Here is a 12,712-nt window from a genome sequence, read left to right on the forward strand (position 1 = left end):
GGTTACTTTGAATTGTCTTTTTGTTAAAAAGAAAAATTAGTGATAAAAATATTTAATATGTAGCAACTATAATGTTTTTTTAATAGCAACTATAAAAAGTGTTCTGTACTGTTTTTTTAATTTAAGGGATATGGTTAGGCTATACAACCAATGCTCTCTCTAAAAAATGCTTGTGTGTTTAAAAATTTGTCTGTGGGCACATGAATCAAATTCAGTCAAACAGCTGTTACTTGAACAAAAGACCAAACACATTCATAATTGATACCTGGTACAATACCCCCACCATACACATGCAAGGTGATCGTAAGTGTATCTTTTAAAAAGATTTCCATAAAGGAAGACACATATAAACCAGCTCTAGGCAGTGAAAGTAAAAGTGTTAGTCGCCCAGTTGCAACCCCATGAACTGCAGCCCACCAGGCTCCTCTGTCCATGGAATTCTCCAGGCAAGAATACTGGAGTGGGTAGCCATTCCCTTTTCCAGCGGATCTTCCTGACCCAGGGATCGAACCCAGGTCTCCTGCATTGCAGGCAGATTCTTTACATCTCAGCCACCAGGGAAGCCCCAATAAAACACACCTGCAAAGCACAATAAGTTGATGCACAACAACAAAGTTTTGACTGAAGTTAACATACTTATGTATCAGTCAGTTCAGTTCAGTCGCTCAGTCGTGTCCGACTCTCCGCGACTCCATGAATTACAGCACACCAGGCCTCCCTGTCCATCACCAACTCCCGGAGTACACTCAAACTCATGTCCACAGAGTCGGTGATGCCATCCAGCCATCTCATTCTCCGTCGTCCCCTTCTCCTCCCGCCCCCAACCTTTCCCAGCATCAGAGTCTTTTCCAGTGAGTCAACTCGTCGCATGAGGTGGCCGAAGAATCGATGCTTTTAAACTGTGGTGTTGGAGAAGACTCTTGAGAGTCCCTTATACTGCAAGGAGATCCAACCAGTCCATTCTAAAGGAGATCAATCCTGGATGTTCACTGGAGGGACTGATGCTAAAGCTGAAACTGCAATACTTATGTATACCCCTGTGTAAATACCTCACTTTTTAGTTTTAATTCTGAATTAGGGCTTCCCTGGTAGGTCAGCTGGTAAAGAATCTGCCTGAAATACAAGAGACCTGGGTTCGATACCTGGGTTGGGAAGATCCCCTAGAGAAGGCCATGGCAACCCACTCCAGTATTCTTGCCTGGAGAATCCCCGTGGACAGAGGAGTCTGGCGGGTTGCAAAGAGAGAGACATGACTGAGTGACTAAGCACAGCACAGCACAGATAAGAATCAGTAAATCCCCATTAACAGAGGAGCCTGGTGGGTTATAGTCTATGGGGTCGCAAAGAGTCAGACATAACTGAGAGACTAAGCATGTGAAATAAGGGGTTAACATACAAAATATACAAATAACTCATATGCCTCACCATCCAGAAAAACACACCTATTTAAAAAATGGGCAGAGATCCTGAACAGATATTTTTCCAAAGAAGACATTCAGATGGACGTCAGGCACAAGAAAAGATGTTCAACATCACTAAACATCATGGAAATGCAATTCAAAACCACAAAACCTCTCATTTGTCAGAATGACTATTACCCAAAAGACAACAAATAGCAAGTTTTGGAGAGGATGTGGAGAAAATGGAATCCTTGTGCACTGTAGGTGGAAATTTAAATTGGTACAGCTACTATGGAAAACAGTATGGAGATTCCTTTAAAAATTAAAAATAGGACTACCACACAACCCAGCAAGTTCACTTCTGGGAATTTTCCTGAGGAAAACAAAAGCACTAATTTGAAAAGACATATGCACCACTGTGTTCACTGCCTCATTAGTAATAGCCAAGATATGAAAGCAATCTAAGCATCCATCAATAGATGAATGGATCAAGACGTGGTATATGCACAGAACGGAATATTATTCAGTCATAAAAAAGAATGAAATCTTGCCATTTCTCATACCATGAATGGTCATAGAGGGTATTATGCTAAGTGAAATAAGTCAGATAGAGAAAGGCAAATATTGTATGATTTCACTTATAAGTGGAACCAAAAAAAAATACCACAAATAAAACAGAAGTAGACATATATACAGAGAACAAACTGGTGGTTGCCAAAGGGGAGGTAGGTTACAGGATGAATGAAATAGGTGTGGGAGACTAAGAGGTATAACCTTCCAGTCATAAAATAAGTAAGTCACAAGGATCTAATGTACAGCATAGGGAATACAGTCAGTAATACTGTAATAACTTTATATGGTGATAAGACAATAACTGGACTTCTTATGACCACTTTGTATAAAAATACTGAACCACTACAATATACACCTTAAACTAACATAATATTAAGTCAAGTAAAAAAAAAAAGAGTAATAACTATTAGAACAAACTGGAAAGCCACCAAAAGCAGGCAAAAAGCTTGAGCTTACTTAGGATAGCCACTGAGTTTGTGGCTTTTTGCCTAAGGGTGCTCCCAATACTCCTACTCCAGTAACAGAAATATAAGTCTTACTGCCTACAAGACAGAATCAGGGTTGATGGAATGGCTGGAAATTTAGAGGAGTAATCTTCAAAGGAAGAGACCTGCACAAAGGCTAAAATACACAATTTGAGTACACAATGTTAAGTATCCCAGGCCAACAAGTAAGCATGTACAATGGAGAGCCTGAGGAGCTAGCCAAATAGTAAGTACACATGAGAGAGGAGTTACAAAAGAAAAAACTTAAGGGAGCTTTAGGATGTGATTCCTTCACTGAGGTATTTAGTTAAATTATATCATTTAACAAGAGTGCCTCCTTAGTGGTAGAATTATTGGCTACATTATCAATGTTACTGCAATCACAGAATCTACCGCAAAAAGTTGAAGTATCAATAAGGTGTTCTATTGGACCAAATCTCAAGCTTTTCAAAAGAAAAAATCCACCCTAATCTTTCAAGACCATAAGACTCATAGCAGCACTTTTGGAGCACTAGGTAAGGCTCCTAAATACAGCACCTCAATTAAAAATCACCAGAAAAAATTTTATCAAGCTATCTAAAAATAACTGTAATAATTTCAACTGGTAACATTTCTTTAGATGAGAGTGCAGCTTCTAAGGTGTAGGCTGACACTGATTTAAACAAAGAAGGAAGGCATTTTAGTAAAACCAAGTGAGGTCTTTGACTGACGGTTCTTAGAAGAAGGTTAAAAATTCAAAAGGAGCGACTGCATGTGGCTCAGAACCTAAAAGCCTTTTTCTCCTCCCAACAGAAAAACAGTCTCAAGTAATAACTAGTTGCCATGGAGATAAGAAACTAGAGAGATCAGAGAACTCAATTTGCAGTTAAATAGGGTGGAAACAAACGTTACTACTTGGTGAAGGGAAACGATTAAAAATATACATGACTGCTAGAGGGAATCTTTTTCACCTAGCATTTCCCAACCTCATTAATGAACAAGAAGTCTAAAAAACCAAATGAAAACCCAATGTGTCTTGGATTGAACCCATTAAATAAACATAATTCAGGATTTCAAACATTATCACAAATCCTTCCTATTCTGTATGACTTTGATTCTTTTCAATGGTACTTGTTAGTAAATACTGGAATGAGGCTAAAATTGTGTTCAAGGACAAACTACTATAACTGGGGACTGGAAATTCAATGGGGAAAAAAAGCACGACAAATAGAAAGGTAACCAGATTAAGAAACAGATTCAAGTGGTAAAAATCAGGATTTTGAAAAATCTTTTCACAATCATTGAATACCTTTGTGAGTGCTGTAAAGGGCTGCAAACGTCACCGTGAAGAAAGTCGTGGAGTATTTCCCAGCATTAATTAAATGAGGAAAGGCTCTTTTTGTGTCTCGGTATCGGCGCAGGCACTGAATAAAGCGAAGCCAAGCAGGAATGCACTGAACAACAGCCCGCACACCATATGAATATTTGTGGCAAATTTCTGGTTCTGTGAAGATTTCAAAGAAGAAAAGATTACAATTAAAAAAAAAAAACTTTAAAAACTTGTTCACATCATTTAGTCATATACTGTAACCATTAAGAAGTCTTTAAGAGCAAGGAACCTGCTTTTCAGAATCATTTTTTTCTTTGCAACTATTATATTAAACTTTTTAGTGATAGGTAAGCCAAGGAGAGAAGGTGAAATACACAGTGGGAACTTATAAAAATCTGCCCACTTAGATTTACAGTTTTGTAATCTATGCCTTTGTGTGCGTGCTTAGTCGTGTCCAAATCTGTGACCACAGACTGTAGCCTACCAAGCTCTTCTGTCCATGGGATTCTCCAGGTAAGAATACTGGAGTAAGTCGCCATTTCCTGCTCCAGAGGATCTTCCCAGCCCAGGGATTGAACCCAGGTCTCCTGCATTGGCAGGCGGAGCCACCTGGGAAGGCCCCTTTGTATAGTTTTACTGCACTCCTTCCAGAGAAGGAGTGCAGTAAAACTGTAAGACAATTAGAAGTTGAGTACACTAATCAAAGAGGAAAAAAATTAGTAAGCCCTGTAACCTGAAACATCTGGAAAACCTACAAATATCACTGTTGATGACAGTCAGTTTTATGAACTCCAAACCCTACAACATATCCATTATAGGTTGTTCACACTCTTGTTCTTTGAAACAAAAGAAACAAACAACAGCAACAACAACAGTAAAAAAAGGGCAGAGTTTACATTTTTTAAATGAGAAGAACAGAGCTGGTAAATCAATTTTCTTCAAATTCTGGAAATGTATCATAGTGGCTCAACATACAACAGAGTTGTGATTTGCTGGAAGTTAATGAAAATCTGTGTTGGTGCTGGCATTATTAACTTTTATTAGTCAGATGTTACATAATCTGCCTAAATTTGGTCTTCATCATTAAGGCAAAATTCCCTAATAACTAGAATACCTGGCATAAGCTACAATAAGAGTGACAAAAAGAGTCAAAAGAAAAACAAGGTCTCCAATAAGAACTAAAAAACAATCTCTAATGACTTGCTCAAAGCACTGGATCTAATTTCTAAATAATCAGTATTTTTGATCATCGTAAGCAATTGTTGTGGCAACTGTTGACAATAGAGCATCTGTGATATAATTACCGATGTACTAGAAGTTTTTTAGTTTTAGAATTCCTTAAATGTAAGTTGTAAATCTCCTGGCAAATGAGTGGCTAAAATTATAATATATAAGAGCCAAATTATATCAGATAAAGATACTGCTAAAACAGTGCCAAGTACATTTAATTAAGTTTGTAATATTATCGGATGAGCTTAAATTTCTCGGTTATCATTCCCAATATTTCTTGGTTTACACTGGCAGTTCAGTCGTGTGGATGCACATTCATACCCTACCTTCTGAATCTTTTGGCAACAGGCCCTCACTTTCCTCCCACTTGAGCTCAAAGCTGTAGAAGCAGATCATATATTCCAGGTCCATCAATATCACTGACAGGCTGTTCAGCTGATCGGCCAGCCAGAAATCAGCAAAGCCTACCTTATGGAAGGGGGCTGTAAATACTCGAAACTAGGAGAAAGAAAAAAATCAGAAAACACAGAAACAAGAAAATTCATATTAAATTTATCTAATTTGTGTCTGACTCTGCAGCATGATTTAGTTGATAAAATGGAAACCAATGAACCAATCACAAACACAGGGACCCGGCAACAACAGGTTCAAAATTAGTAATGAAAAGAATGAGTTGAATAGATCACTAAGAAAGAAATTAAAAGGGTGGGGCAGGGGGGAAGGCAGGAAGAGCAAGAGTCAAAAAACAGAAAGCAGAGAGGTGGGAAGAGCTGAAGTTGAAAGCAGAGAGAATGGCAGAAATGCACTGAGAGGACATTTACCATTAAGGTCTAAGATAAATTTGCTGGAGACCCATGTGCTATGATTATTTCTGGAATATTCTCCCATCTTAGCTAACTGAATACAAAGCTCTTCTTTGCCTACAGAAGGTAGGAAGGGAAGGATAGTACCTTGGCTGAAGTATGTCTTATTCCCTAACCAACGTCACTTTCATTTCGCTAGTGCCATGGCAATGGTCGTATCTCTCTTGAAATTATGTCACAAAAATCAGCCCACACCCCACTATTATGAAAACAAGGATAAATAAATTCAGGTTATACGTCTTGAACACTAATCCATGCTGCGTACTTTTCTCATGATGCATTTCTTATAATCCATTAACTATAACAAATTCTATGTGCCAGGTGTTATCCATATCTTTTACAGAAGATAACACTTTCTAACCCTGTTTTGTGGAAGCCTGTTTACCACTGCAAATGAAAATCCTGTTATCACAGAGGGAGGAGTTAGATACTTATCACCAGAAAGAGGCTCGAACTGTACCAACTTGCCTTGAAAGGCCGTGAGTGAAGTGAAGATGGGATGAAGGCAGCTTTCCTTTTTACCCTGTTAGACCCTTTCTATCTCACACAGGTGAAAATGAACTCCTAAAACAAGGAATTTAAGCAACTGTTTTGAGAAAATGAGTCTACAGCTCCCCTGCCATCGAGGTATTTACTAGACATATCCAGCCTGGGAGACTATGGCCCTCTTCTCTCAGACTTGGTTGGTTCTTTCTATCCTTTCTCTAAATAATTTCTTTGATTATTTCAGGGAAACAATAAACGGTTTTGTTACAAATCAATCCTGGGCGATAGCTATCCTGGAGCTTTAAAAATTAGAGCAGGGGTCTGCAGGACACAATATAGGCTTTAAAACATAACTTTCTGGAGCTGACATATTTGAGTCCATGGTTCAATCTTTTGATCACTTGCTTACTCTTTCAGTAAGCCAGAAAAGATATTATCGTCTGCAACCATAAGCTTCAGATACAGCAAACTTTTTTTTTTTTTTTGCAGGGTAGGGTCGGGTAGGAGGTGTTAGGGATTGAGATGTTAATCATTTATGCACAAAGAGGTTCTGGCATCAGTTTGTATAATATTTTAAAAAACTCTAGGTACAGAATGGATTTAAAGGATTCCAAGAGAGAGAAACAAGAGAACAAGTTATGATATAGCAGCAAAGGATCAGGAAGTCTAACTCAATCTCTAGTCGTGGACTTTTGTGAAACTTCGTGGCTTTTGTGAAACTGGTAGCCTAGAGCAAATTTCTCATTTCTCACTGACACGAGACAGACTACCATTACTGTCACAACCTGCCAAACCTAGCCTTGTAACCTGGCTATTAGAGAAAACCTCTGTAAGAGCAAAAGAGTAGGAGAGTGTATTAAATAAGAAACAAAGAAACAGAGGGATGGACTAGAAAAGGAAAGGAGTAACATAAAACAGAAACTGGGAGGAAGGGAAAATTTACAGAAGGGAGAAGACGAAAAGATAAAGGAGGGAGTGGTCAACGTTTGTATAAGAGAACCAATGAACTTAATCATAGTCACTCATGCATCTAACAAAGATTCATTAAGTATTTATTATGTCAGGCATTGTGAAGGTAATGAATAAATAAAACATGGCCTGTACCACCCACAATCCCTTTCGGCAAATAAACACCAAAAGAAATACTGATAGCACCATGTAGTAACTGCTATTAAAGACAGGCAAACGAAATACCCTGGAAATATTTAAAAAGAAGTGAGCAAGTAGTCTGGTCAGAGGTGTAGGGAGCAGAGATGAAGATGAAAATAAGCAGAACATACTTAATTCCCTGATAAGTCAGGCCCTAACACATGGTCAAATTCATCTTAGATTTACCTGAATTCCCCCTTTTAAGTGAGAATTCTCCTTCCTTTCTTATTCTGGCTAAGGTCTTTCAACTTCTACTCTGATTTGATTTTAATTAAAATAACTGAGAAACAGTATTAAGAAAGCTAGAAACAATCTGGATATCTGATGTTTTACCCACAAACACAAAAAGGCCACTAACAAGTTACTACAAAGAATATATGTTAACATCATTTTTGAATTAATGTAGACAAACAGTTAAGGAGATAAAGTCTTAATTTCTACTTATACATAATCACAGTCTTTCAAATCTGATTTTAAGATTCCATTAGTTGATCCAATAATCAAAATTAAACATCTTACATAAAATGACTACCAGGTCTGTTAAATGGTAGTGTTTAAAAACACAGGTTATGGTGCCAGAATGCCTGAGCTTACATCCCATCTCCATTACAACCTGGCTGCATGACCTTATTTAAGTTCTCTGACTTAGGTTTTCCTCATTATAAAATGTGGATTAACAGTAGTTCCAATCTCATGGTTTATTAAAAGGAATAAAATAATTGATGAGGAGGGCATGACAACCCACTCCAATATTCCTGCCTGGAGAATCCATGGACAAAGGAACCTGATGGGCTATAGTCCATGGGGTCGCAAAAAGTCGGATACGACTGAGCGACTAACACACACAAAATAATTGATACACATAAAAATGCCCAGACAATGCATTATTAAATGAGAACATTTCTGTACTTATACCAGAGATATGTGTAAAAATTTTATTATATAGCTAAGGAAAATACTAGAAAAACCAATTTCAAAATAATATAGGAAAATACTCTAAAAGCTTTATGCAGCCTTCTATAAGAATAAGTTGATATTTTTGTTTAGAAAATCTGAGGCATTTTTTTATGCTTCCTAATTGGATTACAAGGAGGACAAATACAGATCTGGATAGAGGATAAATGAACTAATGAATGCAAAGAAACTGTATTAGTTTGACATATAATACTAATATAGAAACAAATCAATTTCTTAGAAAATTTTTTCTAGCGTCTACTGGGGAGAGGAATAACCTATCAATTCAAATTAAAATGTGAATATAAATGGTGCCCAGTGCCTACCATTATGGCCAGGTGACATGTTCTTTTTCCCCCCAAAATTGAAGGAAAACACAGAAAAGGGAAATGTAGTTTACTTTAAGATGAAGCTTTCAAAAGAGCTGTATCAGGGAAACTTAACTACAGTAGAAAATTCTTGTTAATTCACTAGAAATAAATCTAAGGGCAAATTTACTCAATGAGATCTGAATTAAAAATAAGTCAATAGGTCAATTAATATTAAAATAATCAATAAATAATATATTTTACTATTTACAATTATTACAAATACAACAAACCACAATACTTCTTTCTGTATGTCAGTGCTTCCCAAAGTATATTTTACTAGTCTCTTATTTCTTCTTCTAATATTACTGCCAACCTATTCCATCAACAAGTTCTCATTTATTAACACACACAGATGCACAGATAAATATCTACTCAATGGGGAATCATTCTGCTAATAAGAATAACTGGTCATGCATGAATCATAGCAGCTTCCTATTTAAAAAAAAAAAGGATGCACTGGGGAAATGCTCACTTAGCACATAATGTACACTACTGTACTATTTTGTTATTGTAATGATGCAATCATATCAACACCTGAATTTTCTAAGCCTTCCAAATCTCATCTGAAATAACTTTATAGAGATTTCACACATTGGAGAAGGAAATGGCATCCCACTCCAGTGTTCTTGCCTGGAAAATCCCAGGGAAGGGGGAGCCTGGTGGGCTGCCGTCTATGGGGTCACACAGAGTCGGACATGACTGAAGTGACTTAGCAGCAGCAGCAGCACAATAATTTAGGGAGGAAAAATAGGTGTTCATAATTTTGAAGTTACTTCCTTGTAACCAGAAGAATATTACATTTTTATGAAAATAACACAAAATCCAGAAATAAAATGACAACCTCAAAATAAGAAAGGTAATCTAATATTGTTGTAGTAACTGGAAATGATTTATTTTTAGTACAAATTTCAAAAGAGAAAAAAATGGCCCAAATTTTTGTCTTAAAAAAAAATTCTCTAAAAAGCATGTTTTTCTAGATGATGACAAAACACATTAAAGGTGATGATACTACTTATTACACACCTCCATAGCTAAGTCCCACACTCAGAATATAAACTTAAAATTAGCCCCAGTGGTGCTATACTTAAAGGGAATGATTTGCTATTTAGTTATTTATATTCAATAAAGTTTGTGGAAAAGAGGGAGACTCTTAATTTGTGATATACAAATAAATGAATAATCAACTTGGGGAGAAGGGAAATCAAGATCTGGGCCATTTTCTTTTCCATACTGCTATAAATATTTACTTATATTGAAATATAGGTTGCTTTTAATTTGTTTAGTGCTTACTATGTTTTTTTAAGAGAAAGGTCATATTTTATATCTTTAGATTTAAAAAATTTAGTTAATGCTATATGTAAAGAATATATTGCTAAGCACAACAACAAAAATCTGCTAACCCTAAGGGGCATACAAAAGGAAAAAGAAATAAAAATTATAGTTTTTAAGGCAGTATTACTTTACAAGGTTAAAAAAAGGAACTTTGGAAGTCTGTGGAAACTGGTCAATTACTAATTTTCACTCTACTGTTAGCTGTATTTTATAATCTATGAAATAATTATATTAAAACATTCTCAACTGATTTTCAAAACAGAGATGGTTAAATTTGGGAGTAAGCCGGAATTCCTTCCCAGGGCAATCTTTACAATATCCCAAAATGTATAATATAGCTACCATTTTTGCAAGAAATTTCATATCCTAATGCTAAGACTGCTTGATTTTGAGATTAAGAAATAGGTAAAATGGAATTTAAAAAGTTAATTTCTCAAACTAAACCTGGAGATCTAACACGATAATCCTACTGCTTTTAGAGACCCAATACTTCACAAAATAAAAATATTTGACTACTTATGGTAATTTAACAGGTATATAATAGTTTAAACACTTAAAAAAAAAGGAAACAGAGTTCTACATGTTATCACAATTGATTAAATAATCTGTATAGTAATTAATTATGAATTATTATCACTTTCCAAAATCACTGTAATATCTCAACACTACTCCATTACGGAGGGAAAAAAAATGCATGAGTGCTTTCCTTGGGGCCACAGTACTGCACAACGTCAAATGTACCAGTTATACTGTGTTCTTTGCTCCTGAAGCTGGGGTACCACTCATTTAAACTACAATGTGAACATGACTTCTGAAGTTGGGTAACACAGGAGTTTTGTTTTCATTCTGGAGAAAGCCGATGATCAATATATCACTCTATAAATGATACAAAATTTCTGGACTTACCAGCAGTTTAAGCAGCCAAAACCGGGATTTATAATAGAAAGTTTTGGTGGGGTTGATGAGAAAGAAAACCATAAATCCATAAAGGGCAAGTGGATACACATATGTGGGGATGACACTAATTGGAGCAAAGAAGCATGCCAGAAGGCTCAGGCACCACAATATCCCAAGGAATCCAGCAATCTGATAAAGGATGGGAAAGACAAAAACAAAGAAAATTATTTTTATTATTTTTCCATTACAGAGAAAATCTTTAATAAAACAAAGATAAGAAAAATGCTTTAATTATTATCAACAATCCCCTTCAAATAGAAAATAGAGTTTAGTACCCACTAGACCAGCCACATAGCTAATGAAAACTGTATTCATAGGATATTATATCTGGTTTGATTACCTCAAAGAGATGCTGATGAGACAAATTGCTTCTTGGATTAAGTTCAAAGATGAGCACATGATTTACTCCAGCCTGTCTCCAACCATACGTGTTGATGCCCAGTAGAAAAAGGAATTCAATCAGAAGAAAGCCACCCCGATAGATTCTTATCAAGGGCCATATATTTCTACCTGTTTCAAGTTTAAATATAGCTGAAAGAATATCAATTAACTGGTTAGTCAGGAAATCTACAACATGTCCTTTAACTGTCTTTTCTCTTCTCAATGATATTGCCCTGGCAGAGGAATTTTTAATATTCAAAATGCGATCCTAGGTTATTTCAAGAGCCTGATAAACTTGCTTCAAGGTTCTTCTCTTCATTTCACTATGCAAAATTCTACCAGAATAACTTTCTGGACAATTTGATTTTCAGCCTACTTGTCCATGGTGAAATAGCTTAGAACCATCAGCTCAGCCGAGAATTTCTGGCATGACAAAACTTCTTTGGCTTTGGTTTGGCCATCATTGAGCTGGATACAGTAATGTCTACTTCAGAGTTACTATGAAAATTATAAGAAACAGTATACATGAAAGCAATGTGAAAGTTGAAATGTTATATAAATGACAACAATAGTTATAGAATGCTTATTTACTATATGCTAAGGATTGTATCTTTACATATAACAATTTATCTAATCTTCACAATGGCTCTGTGAGTTAAAAACTATTATCTCCATTTGACTGACAAGGAAACTACAGCACAGAGAAGTTAAATAATTTGCTCAGGGTTACCAAGCTAGTATAGGGCAGTGCCAGGATTTTAACTCAGTTTTGCTCCAAAGCCCAGGCTCTTAAATTACTACATTCAACTGTCCATATGCCCATACAAATGTTCAGTATCATTACTATCCTAGAGCTCTCCAATAATTATAATGTTCAAACATGTGAGCCTCATGATTCAAGTTCCTCACAATCTGATCTCCAACTCACTTCCCCCAAACTTATCCCATAGTGCCCCTAAATTAATTCTTCAGTTCAGTTCAGTCACTCAGTCGTGTCCGACTCTCCGTGACCCCATGAATCACAGCACGCCAGGCCTCTCTGTCCATCACCAACTCCCGGAGTTCACTCAAACTCATGTCCATAGAGTCGGTGATGCCATTCAACCATCTCATTCTCCGTCGTCCCCTTCTCCTCCCGCCCCCAACCTTTCCCAGCATCAGAGTCTTTTCCAGTGAGTCAACTCGTCGCATGAGGTGGCCAACGTATTGGAGTTTCAGCTTT

General features: G+C 36.5%; 1 protein-coding gene across 2 annotated transcripts in view; it reads right to left on the reverse strand.

Moving 5' to 3' along the window:
- The window catches only part of XPR1 (xenotropic and polytropic retrovirus receptor 1), a 215,991-nt gene that overhangs the window by 39,750 nt on the left and 163,529 nt on the right, over window positions 1–12,712 (reverse strand). For both annotated transcript variants that reach the window (XM_088845293.1, XM_055419154.2), the window contains exons 8-11: window positions 11,450–11,640; window positions 11,059–11,238; window positions 5,324–5,495; window positions 3,747–3,941 (exon numbers count right to left, since the gene is read on the reverse strand). In XM_088845293.1, coding sequence (XP_088701419.1) covers window positions 3,747–3,941; window positions 5,324–5,495; window positions 11,059–11,238; window positions 11,450–11,640 — 738 coding nt within the window. The remainder of the gene's footprint in view (window positions 1–3,746; window positions 3,942–5,323; window positions 5,496–11,058; window positions 11,239–11,449; window positions 11,641–12,712) is intronic.

This window comes from Moschus berezovskii, chromosome 17, assembly GCF_049115385.1.
Source record: "Moschus berezovskii isolate FMDL1 chromosome 17, NW_MosBer_1.0, whole genome shotgun sequence".
Lineage (NCBI taxonomy): Eukaryota > Metazoa > Chordata > Mammalia > Artiodactyla > Moschidae > Moschus > Moschus berezovskii.